Source organism: Stegodyphus dumicola, chromosome 4 (assembly GCF_044657685.1).
Source record: "Stegodyphus dumicola isolate Sdum_Otavi_A_Nest chromosome 4, ASM4465768v1".
Lineage (NCBI taxonomy): Eukaryota > Metazoa > Arthropoda > Arachnida > Araneae > Eresidae > Stegodyphus > Stegodyphus dumicola.
In genome coordinates, this window is record NC_140771.1 from 178,857,081 (window position 1) to 178,884,655 (window position 27,575).

General features: G+C 31.5%; 1 protein-coding gene across 3 annotated transcripts in view; it reads left to right on the forward strand.

Annotated features, from left to right (window-relative positions):
* rb (adaptor related protein complex 3 subunit ruby) overlaps positions 1-20,361 on the forward strand; it is a 107,130-nt gene extending 86,769 nt beyond the window's left edge. For all 3 annotated transcript variants that reach the window (XM_035365860.2, XM_035365861.2, XM_035365862.2), the window contains 3 exons: positions 2,037-2,219; positions 6,275-6,419; positions 15,256-20,361. In XM_035365860.2, the coding sequence (XP_035221751.1) occupies positions 2,037-2,219; positions 6,275-6,419; positions 15,256-15,406 (479 nt within the window). In that variant the 3' untranslated portion in view covers positions 15,407-20,361. The remainder of the gene's footprint in view (positions 1-2,036; positions 2,220-6,274; positions 6,420-15,255) is intronic.
* Positions 20,362-27,575: the final 7,214 nt, after the last annotated feature.

The window sequence follows — 27,575 nt, forward strand, 5'->3', positions numbered from 1 at the left end:
ATATTTAGATTTAGCCTAAATTTCAAATTCTGGAAGAAAGAATCAAGTAAGTTTAATAGAAAAGAGAAGTTAATAAACATATATCAAATTCAATTAACACTGAGGAGCTAAAATTTTGAAAGCTAATTTTTCAAAAACTACTCATGCAGTGTTTTTACAAAACTTGGTAGTTTGGCATAATTTGAGTCATAGAATTGAAATGTGGAAAAGAATTGGCATTTCATTTCATAAGAAGTCCATTTATGTGTCAAAATACCTATATTAGAACAATGCTATATATAAATCTAGTACATATCTTAAGTCGTGCTTTCGAGACATGAAAAACTCAAGTTGAATTTTGTCAATTGGCCCAATAGAATGGGAGATGCAGAACTGTCCCTTCCCTTTTTTTTTTTTTTTTTTTTTTCGTGCACAGTGTACATCTGAATGCATAGTATATTTGAAGAGAAGATATTCTATGTTTGAACTTATTTTATTTAGTTTCCTGCTTCTCCATGTAACATTCATGATAATTATTTGAATTTTTAAAATTTGAACATCACACTAAAGAATTTCATAAAGATTAATTTTGCTGGATAATATTTTCATGAATGTTATTTTTTAAAAATTTTGTGTCCATTATATTTACCTAACTTTTATTATCAAATATGATATGAAAGGAACCTTGATTGAAACATAAGCATACAAATATTCATATTTTGTAAAACCAGTTTTCTAATGGGCATTTAGGTTTCATTAAGTGGTAAATAAATAATAATAAAATTTATTATAAAAACTGTTTTGTTCTCATTCTGAAATTATTGAATTATATTTCTATTTCACATATGGAATTTTGCTAAAGAATGATTTTAAAATTTCTTATTTAATTGAATTTGCTATTAGAAATTTAAGCAAAATAATATTTTTTATTTATATTTCTTTCTGGCTGATTTATACCAGGTTAATTTATATTTCTTTCTGGCTCATTTATACTAGGTTAATTTATATTTCCTTCTAGGATTTCAAAAGTTTCTAGTACAATGATTATGATAAACACTTTGAAGATGTATATATATCATTACATAAAGAAATTTTTTTAAGTTTGCACTCATGATAGGCCATTTTATATAATCTTAGATTTAATTGCTAGTTTTCACTATTATGGAAAATTGATGTGCGCTGGTGAATATGAAATTTACTGCATCTTAAAGTTCATCTAATGTAAACTACATGTAGCAGTAAAGATTTCATATAAAATTTCAAACAAAAGAACTTATAAACCATTTGTATTTTATACCACTTCTATTAAACTGGTTGCTTGTGTGATGCAAAGTGAACAGGCTCTCTGATGGGAAACTTTGTCTGAGAATGTAAACTTCATGCAGGAAATAGTTACCAGAGATGTTGGGATGGTTTTGTTTTTAATTTAGTGCATAAGTCTCATGTTTGGTAAGTTAAACCACTGCAATGCATACATCTGGGGCATGGGACGCTTTCTTGGAGTGATACAATACATTTGTGATATTTCATCATGTAAAGTATATGAGCCATTTTTCTTTGTGCAGTGAATTTCTATGGCTGTAATGTATTTAGATGTGTTGAACAGTGGCCATAATTACAGGAAAATAACAAGGATTTTACTTTTCAACAAAATGTTGTTCTCCTTCCTATTTTTATGATTATATCTGCATTTATTTCTGTGAATTTCCTGATCACTGGATTGAGTGGTCTTTTTGAGATGACTTTCCTCATCTTCCATGGTCTCTTTGTCTACACCGCATAACTCTGTGTGATTTCTTTCCTATAAATTTATGTCAAAGATGGTGTATTTATGTCTTCTTTGCCACAGGATTTAGCCCAACTGTTAGGAAGGATGATGCGTGCATCTGCTGGTATCAGTAATGGCATGTTGGGAATGTATTGCTAACTTATTGTTATGCATTTGTGTGCTGAGTTTGTTATAGGTACTGTATTCTAAACTTTAGAACCATGAAGGGCATTGTGAATCAACCTATAATTTTTTAATGTGGTTCTTATATTTGTTATTTACTTTTCAGAAATGCTAGCTCCGAATTCCAGCATTAGAGTGACATTTGGAATTGATTATAATGAAAGCACTCAGCCTGCAAAATTTGAATTAGAAACAGCAGAAAACAGTTATACTTTGTCCATAAAAGCTCCTGTTGGTGAAATGATTCAGCCTGTTTTACTTTCTGAAGGAGAATTTAATTCATCTCAAAGTAAGTAAACTCTAGTGTAATACCTTTAAATATATGCTATTGAATGTACATTAAAATTTCTTTTAATTTGCAATGTGCATAGATGCATGCTAATATAAGCATAAGGAGATTGATTTTGTTATGAATTTTGTATATATGCAAATGATTTTAATGAAGTTATATGTAAATTGTAGTATCTCATTTATAATGTAACATGAAAAACGTCAAAAGTGGGAAGCTCTGCCAGAAAAATAAGGTTGCAGGGGCAAGTCCATTTAACATTGAGGTAAGTGGTTTGGCGATAGCTTTGGCGACTTATTTTTATCTAGGTTTGACAAATTTGGTGATAAATCATAAAAAGTCGCCAAACCTGGTGACTATTTGCCACTATTGCAGTCCAATCCCTGTGTAACTTAGAGCAGAGAGAGCGTCAGTTTAGTTTGGTTCAGATATGAGTTGTTCACTTTGTTATTTGAATTCACTTTGTTACACTTTGAGGCTTTTTTTTTTTTTTTTTTTTTTTTTTTTAAAGAAAATTGTCTTGTGTTTAATGTTCTTAGTAGTTTGAAGTGGTAACAACTGATTGTGCTCTATCACACTGATAACAGCTGTACAAATACTTTTGTGAAAGTTCAGAACAGCAAAGTGTTTCTTTTGAAAAAATAAATTTTAAAGCTATTATCAGTTCTATTTGAATTCAGTTTATAGCAAACCTGCATGCACATATCAATTTCTGGTATCAGAAGTGGGATTGAATGCTAGTGACAAGAGTGATGAAAGATGGAAACAAATTGGTGGAGATTGCCAGCTATTTAGAAGCACCATTTTTAAGCTCTTCATATTCCTGAAATGAGTGGCAGCAGTAATGTATTTTTCATCATGAGTGATATAATTGGAGTTTCTTGCAATATAACCATCTGTACAGGAGCCTATGTTACCATCATCTGATTAGATTTGGCATAATGACTGCAAGGTAAATCTGGCTGCTGCCTCGCATTAGCCTCCAGATTGTGTTCAGGAATAAAGCCAACATCAATAGAAAGTTAAATGTTAGTAACAACACTGAAGTGCCGTCTATCATCACACAGCATATATGGCAGATATTATAAGATCTTGCATTCTTGGATTAAATGTTCCAAGGTAATACAATACAAAGTCCAAGATCTGGATGTCCAATATTCTGGACCTCAAAGCCACCAACAACTTTTTATTGGTCCTGTAGATGCGTATCTGCTTGGCATACATCTCAAACCAAAACATTCTGCATAGATATATCATTGATTTTACACCAATTAATATTTTATATCCCTGACACCAACCTGACGAATCATTATTATATTTGAAATAATTTATCAATTATTATATTTTGCTGTGGTCACCGTATGTTCATCAACGCATGACAACTTGAATAATGGCTCGTATAGCGATGCCTAAACAGTTTTTTTTTTTTTTTTTTTTTTTTTGTTAGTAACTGAATAATAAAGAGTATGGTAAACTTTAATGTTGACATTACGCTTGTGATGATTACAGATTTAAGTTAAATACACTAAGAAATGTTGACGAGAAAAAATTTAATAAAAATTCTTTTCGTATGCTAAAAATAGATTTTGTTAATGATAGGTACATTTTGCAGCAAGTATTTATGTATCATGAGTATCATAGAAAATACAGGCTGCTGATGACGTGTAAAGTGTTGAGATTGTAAATTTTTTTTTAATGCTCTATGATTGTCTTGCACATTTCCACCATTAGTCGACGAGTAGCCCAATAAAATGCTGAGAGTGTAAAACAACAAGGGTAAAAATGAACCTCGATAGAGTTGTCACTGGTAAACTTTAAATAATAAAGCAATTCTTGAGGTGGTCATCATCCATATCTCCCTTATGACACAGATTGAAACAAGCTGAATTATTGACTCCAATCCAATGTAAATGTTGCTGTATATAATCATGGCTGGTTGTCAAACGAAAGCAAGCAACTCCAACAGCCGAGGTAGGGAAGTGGGGATTTTATTCCTTTTGTTGAGCAGGATATTCTACTTCTTCCATTGCTGCATGTATATGTAATGATATTCTGCTATTTTTCAATTTGTTATATATAATTCTTTTAATATTGCACAAAGGGGAATCAGGTTAAGCTATAAGGTATTTCTCCCAGTTCCCTAGCGTGCTTTCGTGGTGTAACGGTAACACGCTGGGCCGGTATTCCAGAGATCCGTGATTCGATTGCCAGCGATGGTGGTTGCATATTTTTAATCTTTTCTGCTTCCAAAAATCCTAATGACTCTACAAGTGGCGCCCAAACTATGATAAAAGGGTTGTGGATTATGATTCTCCGCACCCAGGATTTGGCGACTAGGTCTTCTAAAAACCCTAGTCGGCCTTTAAAAAGGGGAGTATATAAGGTATTTCTCTCACTTCCCTGGCGTGCCTTCGTGGTGTAACGGTAACACGCTGGGCTGGTATTCCAGAGGTCCGTGGTTCGATTCCCGGCGAAGATGGTTGCATAATTTTCATCTTTTCTGCTTCCAAAAATCCTAATGACTCTACAAAGCCATAAGGGATCCAGCCTTGGCAAGTCTATCTGCCTGCTCATTTCGAAAAATATCACAATGGCTCAGAATCTACTGAAGGACAATTTTTTTTTTTTTTTTTTTCTGTTTTCCCTTAGCTCAAAAAGTGTAGTTGTGTATGTTATAGCTGCTATCTCTGTACCAGAATTGTTACAATTCACAACAGGATAGCTAATACTAAAAAAATTACTTGAATAGGCTCCAGCACCTGCATTTTTATCACATTTTTTGCTGAACTATCTATGTAAAAATGGAATCACTTGTCTGGAAGGTACCTGCACTATATATTAGTCAGAGCAGCATTATTTGTGGTGTTTGTTGACATTTAAAATAAGATCCAAGTGTTTTTTCCAGCTTATCTAGATTTAAAATGGGATTCCATTCCAGGGAGAAAATTGATGATTGGGTGTAGGAATATCATAAGTGTCATAAACGTCATATACAGGTGAAAGATAGGATCTATGAGTCTTTAGTTTTTCACTTGCTGGTCTATAACAATTTAAAAAAAAAAAAAAAAAAAAAAAAAAAAACTTAAGTTTTTTTTTTCTGCAACATTTATAGCACTCCTTTTGCACCTTTCACTGAAAGGCTCCAAATCTGTCTGTAATTCCATAGCAACAACAAGAGTTGATTTTGCGCCACCAGTGATCAATCACATGTTGTTTTGGAAAATATCCATCTTGATTCTGACAGAATCTGAGGCAGTAATAAAAAGCTCACTACCATATTCAAATTGTAATGATTGTAAAATTTCTAATCTTATATCTTGTATACAATATCATCGTCATTAAAAAATAAAATTTAATCATTGTGATGAAATGTTTAGTGATATAAAGATTATAAGCATGTGTTATAGATGCAGTTCTATTAAAGTACTTATATTGCTGAAGATTCTATGGTAGATTTCATTTTAAAACTTCATTAACATAATAATATGCATTTTAAATATCTTGATATCATTCTATCTGTACCTTTTATGTTCCTCCTCCCATCCCACCAAAAAGCAGAAATGTATGCTGGAACTTTATTTTTTTTAAATTGAGTTATGATTTTGTTCAACAGGCAAGATTTAGTTTTCTGAGTTGAGAACAATAATTATTGCTTTCATTTAAGAACAAAAAGGAAATATTCCTATGACTTTTCATATTTTCAGTTTAAAAAAGATTAATGTTTTGATTGCATTTTATTATTATTATGTTATTACTTGGAAGTTGAGAAGGTAGTTTTCATTCTTAGCTCAGATTTTGATAGGAAAATTAGATACTTTGTTATTTTACTGTAAATTGGGTATTCTGTGATAGTAATGATAATGAAAAAAAGGTTTTCTAAACTCGATGTCAATTTTAGATGAAAAGGCTACTTTATCATAACATTTTAATTTTTTAAATCAATAGTTATTGAATTTAATCAGAGGAAAGAAGTTCCATGAATAGTACCTCTGTGAGATAGTTTCTGTTTTTTTTAATGCCCTTTTAATGATTTAATTTCTGATATCCTTTAAAAGGTAAACTGAAAGGAATGAATGAAAACAGTGGAACCATAGATTTGTCTTCTGGCCATGCTGATGAAAAAGCTGTCATTCAATATGTTTATGAAGCTGCAAATGTAATGCAAGTTCAGAATAATGACAAGGAATCTAAAATACTCAGGTACAGAATGAAGATTTTTATTATATAATTTGCTGTGGCTTATCAAAATAACATAAATATGCTCGATTATATTTCTTAAGAATTTTATCAAAGGGTAAAATAGAAATAAATTAAATAATTTTGTAATACTTTAATTAAAAGTTAAGTAAATTTTAATCAGTGCAGAATGCTGGGTTAATATCTGATCAAGTAGTAAATATAAATGTATAGTTTTAGCTCTGTGAGCTATAAAGAAATTATATACTTGTATTTTCAATACATATGATAGTATATGTTCAAATTAACTTTCCAACTATTCAGATAATTTTGATGATCGATAACAAAAATGGTAGCTTTTTGAGTTGACAATAAATAAATAAATAAAATAAAATAAAAATTAAATTCTATGAAAAAAGTTTATTATTAAATGAAAGTGTTTTTAATAGTTAATAAAAAATGCATTATGCACTTTTAACCCTCCAAAAGGTTTGTCCTCCAAAAGGTCTTGGAGTTTGTCCTCAAACTTTCAACTTTCTCAAAAGACCATGAATGAATGTAATTTTTTTAAATTATAATTCCAAAATTATCTTTATATCTTGATCCTTTTTCTTCCTATTTATACTAGTTTAATTGTCAGAATACCTTTAAGATGCTTGTTTCTGTATTTATATGCATCATGACAAATATTTTTGAGCATATGTTTATAGCTTGGGCACTTGGTTGGGTAAACAACTGCTTCAAGTCCTGAATGGTGGTATATAACTGTTGTTTCAATAAGTAAACTCAACACTCTTATTATAATAAGCTTAGAAAAACTGATGATGATTCTTAAACAAATAGTATATGTATACTATTTGTTTAAGGAATTTTTGGAATTTAATGCTGAATTCTTAAAATCCATTTTTGGAAATATTGTTTTCAGCTTAATTTGTGCTTAGTTTTTTACTATACCTCTTAAACTGTAATCACATATGCTATTTATTGCTGGAATATGACACTGAAAGAAACAGTTCTCGGAACTGCAGTTCCGCAAAGCGGATTACCATCTTTACTTGGTAAACAGGCTTGAAAGCCAAACAGGAATCGGTTCTCTCCCAGATTGGTGAAAGAGATGTTTGCTTTCAGATTCCGTGTATATGCAAAATATATTTTGTAATTATTTTAATATTGTTGGCTCAATACCTTGGCAAAATGGCATGTGTTTATTTTATAACATTAATTGTTACTTTTAAATTGTATAATTTTTAACTCTGATTTTTGTAATGATAACGATCTGTTGTATATATTAAGTAAATGCTTTTACATCGTACAATTTATTTAATAACTTTTATGTACACATTATAATGTCATTTGCTGATATATGTTTTGCAGTGACTGAAAAATATTTATTTTACCCCCAAAATGTTAAATATTTTGTAAAGGCTACTTTCTCATTTTTTTTATTTAAATACCCAAGTAAATTACAAATGCAAAGGTTGTGTGTAAATCGGTAAATTTTAATGATTAGCCGAATGCACAAAATGCACTTCAATTATTTTTCAACTGTGTATTCCATATCCATGATAATGTGCAAAGAACTGATGACTAGTTGTTGCCATTTACATGATCATTATATGAATTAGAAGTAACTTCAAATAAACTTTTTGGTAATGTTAATTTTTATATTCATTTATATATATATTCACAGAGAGAGACGCGATGGTTTAGAAGTTGTTGATGTATGTTTATTTGTATTAATGTAATCAATAACATTTATATTAATAAATGTATATACAAATGCTTTTCATCATTCATAATAATAAATCCATAAATTTCCAATGTTTTAATATGTAGCATTTGTAATAAAAATATAGTTCTTAATGTGTTTATAATCTAAAAAGCATTTCATTAATAACATGAAGATAATAGTATACAAATTTAATGTGTATCTACATTATTACATAATCTGTGTTTTAATAAAAATACATAATTGCTGATTTTAACATTATCACTGACTATGCAATTTAAATTTAAAAGTTATAAAATTAAATAGCAGAAAAATAAAGTCGCGCATATGCAAACATATTTTAAAAAATTATCCCCTTAATAAAAAAAATTCTATTATATTACAATAAGAATTTTTCCACATGATCAGCACGAAATATGACAAATTTGGTGAACTTTTGGTGAAGAATAATTTGTAAACAATTTGTCAGAAATAACACGTCATCACCAAACATGTCATAAAATACTCTCTACTCTGAAATTTCCATGATTATAAATTTAATGAATATATAAACATTTTAAAAATGACTTAGTTATACTACAACAAAACAGCAATATATATATACGGTTTTTTCCGTATTTCTTCAATTAAATTTTCTTACATTTCCACCATGTATGATTTCACAATGAGAGACATCACCATAATGAAAATTACCTGTGATCCTTCAGAAGCAGAACTCTCATCTGATTGGTGGGTGTCTACTTGGAACACGGCTCCAGATGAAACATTTTTGGGAAAGTTTCAAAATGTTTCGTATAGCTAGATGAAGCATTTCTCGGAAATGTCCCGCCTAGCCGCAGACGTCCTTATAAGTGTTGGCCCCTTTATATAATAAATTTGAGCAGTTTCCTCTTAACTGAGTTGAAGTTTCAGCATTGATCCAAAAAAAGTTTACAAGGCAAATGAAAAAGTATTTATTAACAATAGAAACAAGATACAAATAAGAATCAAGAGACACATCGGGCCTTCACTTTTCCACATAGTCGACAAACCTGTTTAGGCATTTGTCAGAACGTTCGACCAACTTGTTTATCCCGTCTTGGTAGTCATCAGGGCCCTGCTCATCGAGCCATTTCTCGGCAGCTGTTTTCACTGCATCGTCTGAGGTGAACCGTGTTCCGGATAAGTATCGCTTCAACGCCAGAAAACTGAAATAGTCATTCGGAGCCAAATCGATGCTGTAGGGGGGGTGATTCCAGACCTCCCACTTGAACCTTTGCAGCAATTACCGAGTCTGGCAAGCTGTATGGGGCCTGGCATTGTCATGCAGAAGAATGACACATTTGCTCAGTAATCCAGGCCGTTTGCGTCAGATGGCTTTACGAAATTTCGGTATGGTGGCACAATAACTATCGGCCTTAATGGTATAGCCACGCTCCAAATACTCGATTAGGATAACACCAGTCATATCCCAGAAAACGGTTGCCGTCACATCAGCGGCAGAGGGTGTGACCTTAAACTTCTTCCTCGTAGGTGATCCAGCGTGTTTCCACTCCATCGTGGCTCTTTTGGATGTGGGGGTGAAGTGATGAAGCCATGTTTCATCACCGGTAATGATGCGATCAATTAAGTGTTGGCTGTCTGAATGGTATTGCTGAAGAAATGTGAGGCTGCACATCATTCAAGTAGCCTTATGCTCCACGGACAATGCATGTGGAACCCAGCGGGCACAAACTTTGGAATATCACAACTCATCGGTTACGATACGCTGAACATTACCATAACTCATGTCCAACTCTGAGGCAATCTCACGCACGGTTACTCGTCGATCCCTTTGAATGATTTCTTCAATACGTGCCGTGTTGATATCCGTCCTTGAAGAACTTGGATGGCTGCTCGCTTCCATATTGCAGTTTTCCACATGCTCCCTGCCCGCTTGATAAAAACGACACCATTTCGCTACCTGTTGTCTACTCATTGCTTTGTCCCCGTATACCTCAACGATTTGTCTGTGGATTTCGGATGTGGCCACATTCTTGGCCCATAAGAATCGAATTACGGCTCGCACCTCCATGCGAGACCACTTTTCTAGACATCGTGCCATTACTGTCGCTCTTAAGTGTCTGCGTACTGACGCTACTTACTCGTAGAACCGCTGTAGGACAACTAGCACCATCTGTCAATCACCCTGAGTGGAAATATTTGCTCTACAATTATTACGTTTCAAATGCTTCTGCTTGTAAACTTTTTTTTTTTTTTTTGGATCAACCTATGTAGATTAGAATTTAGGTTGAGCTACCTGTGTTCTATGATCTTAACCATCTGACTACTAGTTTTAGAGTATTTGATTTACAAGCAAAATCTATAGGTCTGAATTTAGTACTTTATGTCCATTTTAGTATAAGACATATGGCATTATACAGCCTGCTCATTCTAATTTGATGCCACTTGTCGTACTGAATATAAAAATCTTCTCATTATGTAATTATCAGTTTGAATAATTCTTCATTCATAATTAAATAAAGTTAAAACCTTGTAAAATATTAATGTCATGTAAAATAATATTTATTTATTGCTTTGAATTAGAATGCAGTGTCTTATTGCTTATAAATTTTTTTACTTAGAATTATTTTTTCTGTTTCCTAATTTAAATATACTGGTAAGTAATGAGAAATATAAGTACAGGATCGTTTAAAAATCCATTAATAGTTTTTAAGGGTAGTTCAGGCATACACAAACAAGTACCGTAATTTCGCACGTATAGTCCGCACCATCGTATAGTCCACAGACACGATTTTATGTAAAAAAATTTCAAAAATCGTCAGATAGTCCGTGGACTATATGTCCAAAATTACGTTTTTTTAATACGGCAATATTCCCATGCTTTTTAAACACATCCTTTTGTTTGCACCAATTTCTCAGCGCTTTCTCGTCCACTTCAAAATAATGGGGTAAAATCCTAGTATACGGTGCAGCCTTGGCACGACTTTGAAAATTATCGCCAACACCAAAAATGATCCAAAGAACGTCTATATATATATACTATACACACATAGTATATGTATATACACATATAGTATATGTATATACACACATAGTATATGTATATACACATATAGTATATGTATATACACACATAGTATATGTATATACACACATAGTATATATACTATGTATACATAGTATATACTATGTTTAACTATATATTTTCTTTGAATGACCCGTTAACTACTCATTGTATATGTCCCGTTTTCACTGCTCATCATAAAGTCGCCAAAAGTAGCCAAATCCCATGTGCACCGGATACTAAGATTAAACCAATAACGGCCCACTTCTCTATTTCCATCTTTTTCAGCTTTCTCAACTACCTTGAGTTTAACTCAGCAGTAAAACTCCGGCGATGTTTCATCAATGTTAATCGAAGATGAAAGACAAAATACGAAAACAAAATACTGTGCAACGTGCTATCCTCGTGATAAGTGGTAATGAAACATGACCTTCGACCCTACTCACTCGGTGTTGCCAAACTGCGCTATAAGTAAACGAATCAAAATTTTTTTTCGTACTCCAGGTACTTGCTACTATGACTCCTAAAAACCGAACTGACATATCAACTACTTTTCCCCCTCCCGGCAGTTGTGCTAAAGCAGTGCGAAGGATACTGGGATACAAGACTCTGGTTGCGCTAAGTGAGTGCTCATACAAGACTTTCTTTGGCTCATATCCCGACATCGCTTGATGCGCCAGCCTGGATTTTAGGAGCTCTACTTGCCACTACTCATTCGTTCTGCACTATGCTCTATGGTTTACTATCGATACGATACATATGAATCTTTTCTTGGAATCTCGCGCTTTTTTTATATTTGATCATTGGCAGTTCACGACAGCGTGTTTTTTAAATTTCAACGATTTTAACCGTGAACAATCAGCGTATTATCCGCAGCTTCAAAAATAGCATTTTAAACACAGGTAGTCCGCGGACTATACGCGCGAAATTACGGTAATTTTTACAACAGAACCTGGGGTTGCAAATGCAGTGAACAACCACTAGGGAGACTTCTTTGCAAGCGAGTTGGGGCTTGCATTACAGAGTCGTTTGAGGCATGAATGTTATTGATATGGGCTGGAGCACTGATGTGATGCTGAGATGCATTTTATTTATAAGAAAGCAAAAGAAATGGCTCTATTTGTGTCAACAAGTCTATCCAAATGAATGGAGCCCTTTGCACCAATGGTTATGTATAAATGGGCATTTGAAGTAAACAGATGTGGTGGTCGACAGCGAATGATGCATTCACCTGTTATAGAAAAAGCAGTCAAATGTGAAAGTGAACGTGACCCCACATATCACGTCTTATTAACGTTGGCTTTTGCAATTCAGTGTGTTTTGTATATTGCACAATGAGTCCTTACACCCTTACCACATTCAGTATAGCTTTATGCTTGAAGGAGAGTACCCTTTGTGACTTGCATTTGCAATATGGATTTTCCAGTAAGCCTCGGCACAGACAAATCTGCCAGTTTGGATTTGTTTTACTGATTAAGTTGCATTTTTAAGGAATGATGTTTAACTGGCTTACATGGGTTTATTAAAACCTGCAAGCAGTCGTGCAAAATGGTGCTCAAGAGCAATTTACCATAAATATGGGCAGGAGCTGAGAACATATGGTTTGCTAAGCTTATACTACTTCTCAGTATGGCTTTCTTGAAGAATATAACGGATATTCTTGGATGATGTGTTATTAGAGCGGTCCTGACAGGCATATGCTATGCTGTAACATATAATTTCAGCATAGCTGGATGTTCACTTGAGTCAAATTTTGCAGTATTAGATCACTCTGACTTACCTGTTAAAATGGATTGGCCCCCTAGTGGCTCCATCATTCTAGGGCTTTAGCAATCTCTGGACTTGCACTCCTCCCCCACCTTGATTTCTTCCTTAAAAGTACTTGAAAATTCTTGTTTAAGAAACCCCTTTTATATCTATTGAAGACTTTACCGCAGAAGTCTTTGAAGTAGCTGCATGGATTCGTAAGCATCTTTGAAAATGCGTGATGGTCCATGCATCAGCATTGCAAAATGTGAATTGCTTTGTATGACAAGTCCTTGGAACACTTACTTTAATTACTAAAAAAGTTTCACTTGCTCAGCACCCTTCCCTGATTTCTTTCATTAAGCAAGTAAAATTTTGCAATTTAATTTTTTTTTAAATAAAATTATATACAAATAACTAACTGCTTGTTAGCACATTTTCAATTTTTATTTCCAAAAAAGTCTCCAGAAGCATTCCTTTTTAACACTCTGTCTGTTCATAAAGAAGCTTGTTTATTGCGTGAAATGCAAACAAATCAAATAAAACGTGGAGGGTAATGTCTGAAAAGTTGTGAATAAGTAGGTCATTTATAGATCTTATGTGCAAAAGTTAATTTTGAGTTATTCACGTGAATTCAGCATTAATTTTGAAAAATGATAAAATATAAACCCAAAAATAATAACTTACCTAAAACAAAAAATTTGTAGAAATTCATGATCTATATTTATTATATAAATTACATGATATATTACTGAGATGCTAAACAGCTTTGGTAATTAAATAAATTCATTTCTTCAATCTCCCTTCTATAAATACGTATTTCTTTAAAAGGTTTATCTGCATGTTTATGTAATAAAAAGTTATTATTAAATTTACTGTACTGAATTTTCTGAAAATTGAAACTTTGCATGTTTACATCCAAAAATGAGCGCAGATTGAGCAATCACAGATTATTAGAATTGTTTAATTCCTTGTACAAAGTAAAAAGGAAGTATTGTAATCCCAGAAAGTTTCAGGCAGCATATTTCAACAAAAATATCCTTTTTGATTGCTATCGAATGCAATTTAACAATGCTTTTGCATGACATTTGTACGTAAGGACAGAATAAAAGACTCTTTTCCTCCAAAAAAATTATAAAACTGCTTTAAAATAAATTCTGGAGAGAAAGTTTCGTGGTGTTTGTAAGTACGTACGTATCTCGCATAACTCAAAAACGAGTAGCCTCACAACATTGAAATTTTGTATGTAGGACTGCTATAACATGTTTTGTTTACAATCGGCCATACTAAACGTATATATATATATATATATATGTATATATATATCCACTCTGTTATCCGGCTCAGTGATCTCAGTTTCTTTACTCTTATATGTTTGTAAATTGTGCATTTTTGCTTTAGAAATGATTGAATTATGTTTTTCTTATCTTCCAGTTTTTATGCCTTTAGGAAATCTGCAAGCAATATTTGTAGAATTATCAACAATTTAAATGCTGTTTAAGTGCGTTTAAGCCTAATTTTTAAATAACATGGTGGACATATTTGTTTACATTTGAAACAGCAGAATAGTAGATTTGTTGCCAATCTAGAGTGACTAAGCTTCGCAACAACAAAGATAACGCCTTTATTTATTACTGCGAATTAAATCATGCTTAATCCTTTCCAGAATTTTTTCGAGGAAATAAGTGTTTAAGATTTACTTGGCAATTTTTAATATAGATATTTAGAGTTTTTATGTATTTTTGCCTTGTCCTGAAGTGAGAACTGTATTAATTCAATGAGAAATACTGAATCATCTGTGAAAAACTGTTTCTTTTTTGTTTTGTTTGCTTAATTTCTGTTATACATCGTTCTAGATTTATTATAGTATTTGAATAGAACATGTGGCAACGATTAGATAATTCTTCAAATGATATAAATTTTTTGCATTATGAGTTATAATATGAACGAAATATAATGTTGTTAAGTGAACCTAGCGCCAGAGTGTCGCTATGGTAAACAAATATAGTGAATTTTAAAGAGTGCATTTATTCTATTGTGGTTTATATGCTATCGACAATGTAGATTTAATTCAATCCAATAAGTTTAAATGAAATGCAAGAAAAAATGCATATAATTTAATATTCCGTACAAGGAAGTCGTGGTGTACACATCAGATTTTTTTATACTGTAATAATATAAATGTAATCTGTTTTGCAATAATGTATGTAATCTCTTTTGCAAATTTCCTTTGTGTTTATATATATAAAATTTTTTATTTTGTAATGGTTTGATCATTTTATTTTTGTAGCTGTCATTAATTTGAAAAATCTGATTATATTTCTTTTTATTACAAATAGGTTTTCTGGTGTAACACCTTCTACAAAATGTTTGGTTCTTATTTCCATCCAAGTCTTGAACAATGGTAAAGCAATTCTTACTGTGAACTGTGAAAAAATGATCATTGGATCTATGTTTTTCAAAGAACTAAAAGAGGCTTTATCGAAATGATGTTAGTGGGAACATATTAAATTTTTGTTAAACTAATATGCAAGAAAGTATTATGCGACTAAAAGCTGCTGTGTAAAAATGTACAGGAAAGAACAATATTTTCATTAGTAATTATTTCTTTAATTTTTCATCACTTCCTAAATATTCCATTTGCTGTTCTTGCTGTATTAGATGACATTCCACTTTGTACATGGCAGAAGTATTTTTATAATGGTACTATAAAAATTCTGTATTTTTTTCCCAGAAATTCTGATTTTATATGGATATAGAACTCATACTTAGGGTTCAGTTTATAAATTCCCTCACCTCCTTAATATGCATATGCCACACACATGAATTCATACACTTTCATACTCTGAAATGATTAGTGGATATATATATATATTCTGTACCTATGGATACTTTTATATATTTGTGTATATTATGCAGAAATAGAGTGCATACATTTTTGAAATCTGGTTTAAATTAATATTTCATTTTTATTTAAATGAATTGATTATGTAGAATGGAGTAAATTCTTAAGAAATTTAAAATTACATCAAAAGAATCTTAAATCGTTTGCATTTAATTTGAAATCAAAATATTTTCTCAGTTATTTAATTAAGAAAATATTAATAAGATTTTCTTAATAATTTTTTATATTCTGCTAAGTAACCTATTAAACAGTCTAAGAAAAATTTATTGTTATGGTAAAAGTGTATGCTAAGGCTGTGTTACTAAAGGAAGATTTAAGTTATATGACTTGTCACAATGCTGTTTCTGAAACAATTCTACTTATTTTAGTTTTTCTTCCCTTTCTCTCTTCCCCTCCCCCCTTTTTAAATATGTAAAAAACAGAATGTTGGATTTCTTAAACGAATGAAAATTGATTTGCTGTAAAATATATTATAGATTTTTGTTTAAAAATTATAATCAAGATCACGGATTTATGGTATATATCTTAAATTAAGTAAAAATAAAGCAAACTTTAATTTTGTTTTGTTTGTAATGCTATTAATATAAAAAGATTGAAAGTAACATAGTAAATATAAGAAATTGTGCATATTGTTCTAGTTAACATACATCCCTCTTCTAATGAAAATAGCTGAAATTAAGCTCATCACAGAAATGTATTGCTGTACCAAATTAGCAAATAAATTAAAATTATAAAAATGAAACAAAATTTTCATATATTTTTGTTTAATTTGTGTTAAGAGAAATATTTTTCAAAATTCTTTAATTAATAATTTCATTGACTAAATTGACGGAGCTGCATCCTCATCAATGGAGAAGGACAAGGTACAGTTTGCTGCTTGTGTATAACAATCACATTATCTGTTATCATTTGCACAAAATCCTTGTTGCTATCAATAAACATAACAATAAATAATGAACCAAGTTTGTCAAATTTTAAAGATTTTTATCAGCATTTGAGCAATAATAGCAAAAGCTTCATAGTTTTCAAGAAAATATTTGAACCTATTTGTGCCCTCAATCTTAGGTATCATGTAAATAATAATATTTGTGGTTATCAGCTGAGACATATGTGTATAGTTATGCGAGTTATTTTAACAGGTAATTTTTATGAAAAGTATCATTTTAACAGTTTTCTGAAACAATTGAACAGTTTCTGAAACATAGTAAATTCTTATACATCAGTGTTAACTTTTAATCCATTCAGTATTTTTCTTTATGAATTGTAATTTATTATGTACAAATGCATCTCATTTTACAAGGTTTCTGAGATTTACTGCATTAATTAAAGCCAAAATAAATAAATAATGTTAGATTCAGTTAAAAGATTTTAGGTTATCAGAACGTAATGCTAAAAACCGTTTTGCTTTGTGAAATATACGGGTTCAAAATTGCCTAATGTTAGTTATTATAATTAAAAGAAAAAAATTTTTAAAAATTTGTGAAATGCATATCTGTTGTGTTTTCTCTTAAGTTCTATGAGATCTGTAGTCTTAATTCTTTAAACCCAAACTGTTTAAAAAATTTCAAATTTTTTTTACATATATTTCAAATTAATATGCATTTAAGAATTAAATTTTTTTGAAAAATGCTTAAATGCATTAAATTTTTTTTTTTTTTTTCCATGAAAATAGATTTTCTTAAAATATTGAATTTCAGATGTTGTTATATTGAAAGCAAAATTTTGAAAACAAATTTTGATTAATTTGCAGTTACATTCCAATTTATTAAATAAAATACAAAAATTATGTACTAAAGGAAATGTACTATTACTAGCCTAAATATTCTAGGCAGTAAATTTAGTGTGACAGATCTCAAAACATGGTTCAAGGCCAAGTCCAGATGCTTTGCGCCAGATTTGAATTTCTTTGCAAGTTCTTGTCAGTTGTTTTTTTAGCATCAAATGGCATATTGTCCACAAGGCTGCTTTATATGGGGTCTGTAGGTATATGGCTTGCAGAATGACAAGATGTTAATCTCAGGATAGAGATTGGAACTAGGTATTCTAAATGTGCCACTTTCATCTCCATTTGAATATTTTTCAGTACTTTACTGAGTCATTTGTAGATGAAACTTGTTGATGATAAGCTTTATCTTTTATATAGATTTCATTGTTTATGAAGAACATAAGCTGTCCACAGCAGTTTATTCAAGAACTATCCAAAAAGATTATGCCCTATTTTCCTTGTTGTTTTCTAATAGTAGGATAATATAACATGTCTTGATAGCATGAATCAGTACCATCCGTTGTATTATTATAGTTCATAAACAACAAGTGGTTTCATAGCTGTCTTGTTAAATCTGCATTTGACTAAACCATTTCTAATTAGAGAATGTCAAAATAACAATTTAATATACTGGTTGACTTTACAAGCTTATGTGCTTGTAAAGTCAACCAGTATATTCAAATGCTAAAATTCAGTACACAACTATCATATTTTGTGGGTAAAATTTGATTCAAAATCAAAATATTACATGTAGAACATTATCACTGGTTAAACAGTGTAAAAACATTATCTGCCTTTTTTAATTAAAAGGAAAATCATCCATGCCTATGGAGATCATAAAATGAACACAGTTTATTGTATTTGCTTTGTTGATGGAAATCATGAGAGTTAATGGCTGTGCTTCATTTCCAGTTGAAGTTGTTATTTACTTAAATGGGGGGATCTGTAACCAAGTACATAATATATTGCTTCAGAAACACTTTTTATGAAGTGCACTTCTTCTGAAAATGTTCATGAAAATTATGAACTTCATGCTTGATAAATTATAGTGAATAGGTACATTATTACATTAAAGGTAAAAATTAGTAAGGAATAAGTATATCACTCAGTCTGCCCTATCTACAGTGTCGATTTAAAAAAAAAATATCTTTCGGCCCAAGATTGACAAGTATTAGAATTGGAGCTTACCAGAGAAGATAAATTGTAGATCTACAGTTACAATATTGGCTGCAGCTGTAAGAAATGGCAGCATGTCAGGCCATGTATAAGAATAATGTTTTGGTTCTATAACTTAAGTATATAAGATGAATGGAAGACTTTGAAAATTTTTCTAACATCAGAACTTTAAAGCCCTGAACCTCTTAATTTCACTGCTAATTTCTTAACATGCACTGCTGAGTGTGCTTCACTTTCCCTTGTCATTTTCTTTGGATAGCTGTTCCATTTGAAGCAATTTGTAAAGCCTTTGGAGAGTCCACCAATTTCTGCATCGTATAGCTCTTTTTCTTTTTCTTTTTTTATCATATACTCCATTATTTATGAATGAAAAAATTGTGACATGTTTGTGAAAATGTGCAATTCAATTAGGCAAAAGAGTATTGCCAACCGCTGTTTATGTAAGATTTTGACATTTTTTCCTTTTTTGAAATGCTGGAGATTGTTTTTTTATGATGCTATAGGACTTCTAAACAGGAAACTGAAATCGTATTACGTTCACCAGTATCTGATAACGCATGCAGAGTTAAGGTCTCCTTGTACTTTCTAGTTGTGATTTGTGAGAGGCACAGAAAAGAAGAAACAGATACTAAGATTTCTAGGCATATATATACATTACTACTGTGTGTGTGTGTGTGTATATATATATATATACGCACACACAGTAGTAATGTATATATATATACACATGCACACAGAGAATAGTAATGTATTTTTGTTATAATGTGTTTAATTAAAAAATTACAAATTGAGTAGAGATATTCCCTCCACCCTAAAATTAATGAATCCTAAGAAGTGTCTTCTCATTTTCTTGAATGTGAACTAAATCACCTCAAAATATTTGCTGTGCTGTTTCAAAGTTGGTACAATATATTTTATTTTTAGAAAAGTGATAGCAAAACGTAAATCTCCTATAAAATATTTTTAGGAATTTTTGTTAGATGTAAATATTCATTATGTTTGATGGAAAATGACAGGATGCTATTTAAGAAAAGAAAAGAAAAAAAGTTTTTTTTTGATATGTTAGTCAAAAACATGTGTTACAAGGTTCTTTGACATATTTAATAGATTAACCTTGTATCATAAAGTTTTATGTGGGGAAGAAAAACATATAAAATGAAAACTAAAATTATTCTATAAAATTTCACTTTGTAAATATCAGTATATATATTAATTTTTATTTTATAGAATATATTTCTATATTATATCTAATTTTATTGGTAATATTTAAAGTACATGATTCTGTTCCTAATTGTTGTAGCAAGAATATACTTTTATTTAACTGAACATTTGGTACTGAGTTGATGCTTATAAGGCATAAAACTGTATGCTTAAAACTTTTTATAATTGTCAAATTTATATGTATTTTCAATTTCGAGATATATTTTTATGTATTTTATGTTGAATATATGGTTTTTGAAATGAAATTTATGGAATACAGTGGAAATATTTATTGCTAAGCAATGTAGGTATAATAATTGAAAATATTATGGAGGAAAGTATCAATCTTTTTATTCTTGTGTGGAAATGTGTGAAATAAACTAATTTTTATTTATGAAAGTTTCAGTGAATTTGGAAATTGTGTGAAATGAAATATGGATATGAGAAAATTTTAATGATAAAGTAATGTGAAAAGAATAATGTACTTATTAAAAACAATATTTACATAGATATATGAAATAATTTGGAAGTTGTTCCCATGGAGATGCATAAAGTTATGTAAGTTGTGTAAATTGCCATTTAATATTTCTTTCTTCTTGAGAAACGTGTTCTTTGAATAACACTATGTGGCCACAATCAACATGCTCATTTTTGAACACATTTGTGACTTCTCTACATCTTTAAGAGTTAATTTTTTGGAGTAAAAAAGTAATGTAGCAAGCAGGTTGACAGGATGGAAGCAAAAGAGAAAATGTGACATGTATAAGATGAAATCCCTTTTCAAAATGATTTAATTTTACTTTATCTTGATGGATTGAGTTTCAGTGTCCTGATTTGAAATCAGTGTTGGCTGAAGTGTTATGTAAGTATCTGCATTGTGTGTGTTATTTAAGACTATCACAAGGAACATTAATTTTGGAATGATGTTGTCTACAGAGGTTTATTGTAACTTGGTTTTTATATATATATACTATATATATATATATTATAAGCAGTTTCTAGTATGAGGATGGTAAAGGAAAATGTTGAAATTAAAATAGACAATTATTGGGCTGTTGCAAATAAGAAAAATGCAGCTGGTATTATATTTATAGATTAGTTAGTTATAAATAAGTTGCAAAATAGAAGTTAGAATTTAGATTTATAATTTTTTTTTTTTTTTTTTTTTAAATCCTTTACTGAAGTTCTGCTATTTAACCATTAGTCTGTCTCTGGTAGAACAATAAAATCATAAAATCTTCTGCACAATTACTGTCTGCAACTCAATTAAGATCAAGACAATTATAAAAGTGATTGCCATCACAACAGCCAGATTATTAGTGATTTTCCAATCACCGAATCAATAGAATGGATATGTTTTTGAAAACAATCATTATCTATTTTATAGATCAAGAACAGTATGAAACTTCTAATGGAAAACATTACAAACTGAGAAGAAATATCTTTGCTGAATGCCAAATTACATTTAACTAAAGAAGCTTTATAAACTATATAAAAGTAATTTCAATAGGTTAAGATAGATATTCTATTCGTACTTCATATATGTAGAGCTTTCTTTTAGCAACGGCAGTGCTGTTAAATTCAAAACTCACTTTTTGGTCCATACTATTTCTGTGTCTGATTCACTTTTCAGATTCTTGCTATCAAATGTTATCACCATGTATTATTAAATGATAATAATAGCAATGAAGGATCCGTATGCATGTTTCTTGCATTGTGAGAAAATGATGACACCAAGAGCCACCAAATTGTTAATAAATATAGTCTTCCACCCAGTCGTGTACATCTTGAAGCCCAAATTTTGGATTTTAAATTTGTTTAACTTACTGCATATTTTGTATAAATTTACGGAATTTTTTTATAAACAAACTCAGCAGTCTGAAAGTAAGAAGGAAGTGATGAAACTATTTGAAGTAAAGCATTTTATTGTCATCATGCCTGTCTATTGCCGTTCGATAAAACATAATATTTCTATTTTAAATTTAATCAGCAAATGTGGCTCATTGAAATAAATGTGTTGCCATTGCCAGAAATAAAATCCTTTTATTTTCTATGCTTCCTGCATATTGCCAATCAGTAAAGCTATATAGCCATCAGATTTAATATGGAAGGTTATTAATGAAAAACTGAGCAATTTAAACCAATAAACATAGTTTTTGAGAATATTTTTCTCTCTCTCTTTTTTTTTTTTTTTTATTATGATTGATTTAAATAGAAATGCATTCAAATCATGCGATATATAACCAGAAGTATTAAATATTTTTAATGAATGTACACTAACTGGGCTCATTAAAATTGTTAAATACTTTTCCCTTCTTTTTTTATGATAACTATCTTAAATGTCTAGTTTTGAAAGAAATGATATTCTGAATATGAAAATGTATATGGTAACGTCTACACTTTATTGGGAAGTCTAAAGATATACTGTTTCTAAATGTTTTGTGATTTTGCTGCTGAATTTGTGGCATAAGTGTGAAGACCATGATTTTTAATAATTAAAAGTTTAACACAGAAAAAGTTTATAATAAAATGACAGGGAAAAAAAAAAGTTTTATAAGTCATCTTACTAAGAAAACTGAACTTTGATATCATGAAGAGAAAACACTAAGAAAAATATATGACAGCGCTTAACTGTAACGGGAATTCTAAACACATGTTCTTGTTGAATTCATAGCCATAACAATAATAATACATCTCTCATTGAATAATAAACCTGATTCCATCCAGAAAGTTGGCAACATCCATGAGAGGTCCAAAAAGCAGGATGGTAATTATCATAATTGTTATTTTTGTATTCAGAATATACATTGTTGTTTCAAGTCGGCATCTATGACAACATAAGTGTTTTTTAAGGCTAGCTCCAATTAAAATTACTGAAATGTGGGAAAGACATTCAATACTAATAATTCAATAAATTCCGAATAAGAAAATTTTAAACTGCCCTTGACATATGAGTCATTTAATTCCATATAGTATACAGGTATGTTAAAGCAAAATTCCAGCTTTAAAGAAAAGTTTAGATAAATGGCACTTTCTCATTATTCGAACCCCTATGAAAAATTTTAAACTTTTTACAACTTTATGAACTGGTGAGAAAGGTTTATTTGGCAAAATTTATGTCTTCTAAGTTTTATTTTGTTTATAAATAGTAAAAAAGAAGCATTTTATAAGAGAAAAGAAATTTTATGCAAAAAAAAAGAAATAAGTCTGTATGGCCAGTATTTATATTTTTACAGTCGGTAGATACTATTTAGTTAAACCCACATATGTGTACCATACACGTGAACTGAAACACGTGTACCATATATGCATGTGGGGTTGGCTGTTGTTGATAGACCATAGAGGTAAGATGGAAACTAACTCTACTGCTTCTTAACTCCATGGTGTATACTTGAAAATACATGAAAACAGAGCAGTTCTATTGAACGTCGAAATTGGGGAGCAGATAAAGTATCTATTTACTTCAATTTACTAATTTTATATGTGCACATCTATTTCAAATTTTAATATATCCAACATAATATTTAATATTTGACTTAGAATAGGGACAAAGTTGTAAAATATCATTAATAATTATCATAAATTTTTAGACTATCACTAATGAAACACTTGCTGATGATAATTACTTATGAAAAGTTTTTCTGTTTCTTTTTAAGGATGGTAGGTATGTCAGTAAACAATGCAAGATTCAACTTTTTCTTTTCTTTCCCTTTTTTAAAATCCTTTAGTCAAATGCCTGTTGATTGAGCATTTTTTTTTTTTTTTTTTTTTTTTTTGCGAAAATGACCGCCAAACTTTGGTCATTTAGCCTTCTCGTCATAAAGAAAAATGTCTACGTTTTATCGAAGGTTGTGATTAATACAGCACCTTTAAGGAAGGGATAAAACTACACTTAAGTCTTACATGAGAATCACACCACATCCTTGCTTTCAGACTAATCTTCGCTACAGCCAGCTTCAAGCATAGGGGACATAAGCAGGCCCCTAGGACACCAGCTTTGATTGTGTTCTGACAAGTGACATGTAAAGTGAGTGTACTTTATTTTGAATTTATTACCGTATTTCGTGTATTTTTCTTCTTAGCCTTTTAAGCACTAGCTTCTGAAAATTAAAAAAATATTCTCTTAATTTTCTTCTTCCTCAGTGCATTCAGAAAACAAGCTGCGCTGGATTTTAAAATGGATTCGTTCATGTATTGATTGTTTTCGCTTTATTAACAGGAAGAAACCTATGCAGGTCACGCCGAACCTTTCCCTTTTAACTATTGATATTTATACCACTCTGATACAAGATTCAAACAATTACAGAGAAGCAAACACGAACTGACATTCAGTCTATGATTTTCCTGAGTCAGCTGCACTTTCACCTTCTGTAATTATTTATGAATGATTTGAAACATAAGGAGTAGCAGAGACAGCAATAAGATCCTGCAACATTCAAGTAATAGGAAGATAAATGAAGATATTAAATATTTTAATGCTAATATTACTATGCATTCTTACTTGAATGTAAGTTTCTTTTAAAAAATAATTATATTATAATAATTATCTATAGTTTATCCATGACTGCTTTTCATTTGGTATGTTCTTACTGTAACCGTGTCATTGTGAAATTTAATCATTCGCATAATTTTCCCCTCGATTTTCGGGCAATAAAATAAATAAAAAAAGGGGGGAGACGAATACTCTAACAAATACGGTATGTAAATAGAGAAGCAGCTAGACTGACTGCTAGAGCCCAAATTCTCAATCTTTTTGAAGTCGTGAAATAATAAACTGACCATATTTTGATCCCCGCGGCACACAAATTTCTTATCCAATTGCATTGCTGTGTGTTTCATAATGCAAAATATTGTTATGAATTTTTTATGTATGTAAATAATTTTGGTGAAATTATATGTGAATTTGTAGCATCTTTTGTATAATGTAACATGAAATGACTGAAGAAGCGAAGCTCTGTCGAAAAAGTAAAGTTACAGGGGCAAGTCTAACATTTAAGGTACAGTGGGACCTCGAAATACGAGTTTAATTTGTTCCAGCATTAAGCTCGTATAGCGAATTTCTCGTACCTAGAAACATTATTCCCCATTGAAAATAATGGAAATCCAGATAATCTGTTCCGCACTCCCAAAAATATCAACATAAAAATGAATTTTTTTTCTAGTAAACAGCACTGGCAAATAATATAACCGCAATTTACCTTTATGAAGAGTCCTGACTGGTGATAGGGATGTGAGGAAGGCTCCTCTGATTCAGGAAGGCTAACTTTTATTGGGAATTTTATTCCACTGGAAGAAAGTTCTGGGTCAGAATCCTTTAACTTTCTTTTAGTTGCAGATTGCTTTACTAAAAACTTATAACGCTTTTGTCTCCTTTTTAAGATGCCTCTAAAATGCGACACTACATTGCCATTACACAAGTTCATGATGCTCCCACACACTGCTTTATTAGACTGATTTTCTCAAAAGAAAGTTTTAACTTCTTCCCACTTTGCCAACACTTCTTTAATCTTACTGGATGAGAGGGCTTTATTTCCTGTTCCCTCCTCCCCTAACAAAAGCTCTTCTATCACTTCTTGCTGCCACTCCTTGTGAAGTTCTTTAAGTTTGTCTGTTGTAAATCCTTCCCTTTGCTTCTCCACTAATTCATCCAGATCAGCATCATCCACATCCAGACCAATACTTTCCCTCAGAGATGCAATTTCTTTGACGTTTTTAACTGCACTGTGTTGTCCACAGGTTGATGATCGAAACTTAAGTCAGGAATGCTCTGAGGCCACAGTTTTTCCCATGCTTGGAAAGTTTCAGGGTCTTCACTGAGACTTCTTCGCAAGCCTTATCAGTGAGGTTTAAACAATTTAGGATGTTGAAGTGATTCTTTCAAAATTCTCTAAGGGTCAGGCTTGTAGTTTTGGTCACTTCAAAACACCTCTGAAACAAGTCCTTTGCGTATATCTTCTTAAAGTTGGAAATAACTTGCTGGTCTATAGGCTGGAGAAGTGGAGTGGTGTTGAGAGGCAGAAACTTGACTTTTATAAACTGAAATTCCTTCAGCAAATCATCTTCAAGCCCTGAAGGATGTGTTGGAGCATTATCAAGGATGAGCAAAGCCTTGAGTGGCAACTTATTTTCGTGAAGGTATTTCTTCATCTGAGGGACCAAAAATTCATTGATCCACTGGATGAAAAATTACTGTGTTACCCAGGCTTTGCTGTTCGCCCACCACATCACATTCAGTTAGTTTTTCTGCACCTTCCCGTTCTTGAAAACTCGTGGATTTTCTGAGCTGTAGATGAGCAACGGTTTGATTTTACTCTCTGTACTTGCGTCGCGCAAAATAAGAGGGTAAGCCTATTTTTCAATGGCTTGTGGCAGGCAAAGATTTCTCCTCTTGTGTGATATATATCCTCTTAGGCATTTTCTTCCCAAAAAAAAAAATGATCTGTTTCATCACAATTAAAACTTGCTGGGGATGAAACCCCTCACTAGTACTAAATTGTAGAAATTTTAGCAGCAGCAGCCGTATCAGAGTTCACAGCCTCTCCATGTCGCAAAACGCTGTGAACACTGGCTCTCTTTTTAAATTTTTCGAATCATCCACGGCTTGCCTTAAATGCCATCTCTAGTCGACGTACCAGGTGCTTTCGAAGAAGGACAAGTACAGATTCATAGCCTTAGCGCAAATGATAGCTTCCGATACCGAATCGCCTTTCAACTGCTTCTCGTTAATCCTCAACAACAACTGCTTCTCACTATCTTCTAGGCGTTTTGGACGGTGCTTGGAAGTAATGGTAAATTCTTTGGCCACATCAAGTTTCTTAATGTCTTTCTTCTTCAGAATAGTGCTGATAGTCTATGTGAACGTCGTTAAGTCTTCGCCAATTCCATCACTCTTACACCACGCTTATGTTTATCAATTATTTCTTTCTTAATTTCAATGGCCATGGCTTCCTTCTCTTTCTTTGCAGCACTATCTGAGGCAACAGTCTTCTTTAAAGTCATCGTGAAAAAATTATTTTCAAGTTAAATGCAAAAAAACAATGAACTCACAAGCACACAAACAACGTAGATCAAAGAACACTGAGTGATCTGACGAGGGTATTTCCCAAGTCGAGTCGGATCGGGAAACGCACCACGCATACAACAGCCTGGCAGACGAATTTTTTGCTATACTTTTCCTAATATCTGGAATTTCTGGTATATAGAGGTGGCCGTATCCTGAGGTTCCATTGTAAATGGCTATCTCACTAAATTAGCGATGGTTTACGTGACTAATTTTTGTTGCTATGTTTGGCGAGAAATCATTAAAAGTAGCCAAATTTGACAATCACTTGGCGAAATTTTGGTTGAGTCTCTGTATAACTGTAATTGATTACTATACGTAATTGTAACCGTATCCGGCTCTTGTATGTAACTTTAACCGTATCTGTGCTTTCCATGAATTTCGAGAAATGAAAAGTACTAGAGATTTTTCGATGGCCAGGGGAAAGCTATATAAACCCGGAAAGAGCATCAGTTCTCAGTTGTTAGTTCAGAACTGATTTCGAAGTGTTGAGATCCCCATGAGAGCTTCGCCTTTTAGATGCGCTTTGCATTGCATTGTGTTTAACGTACTT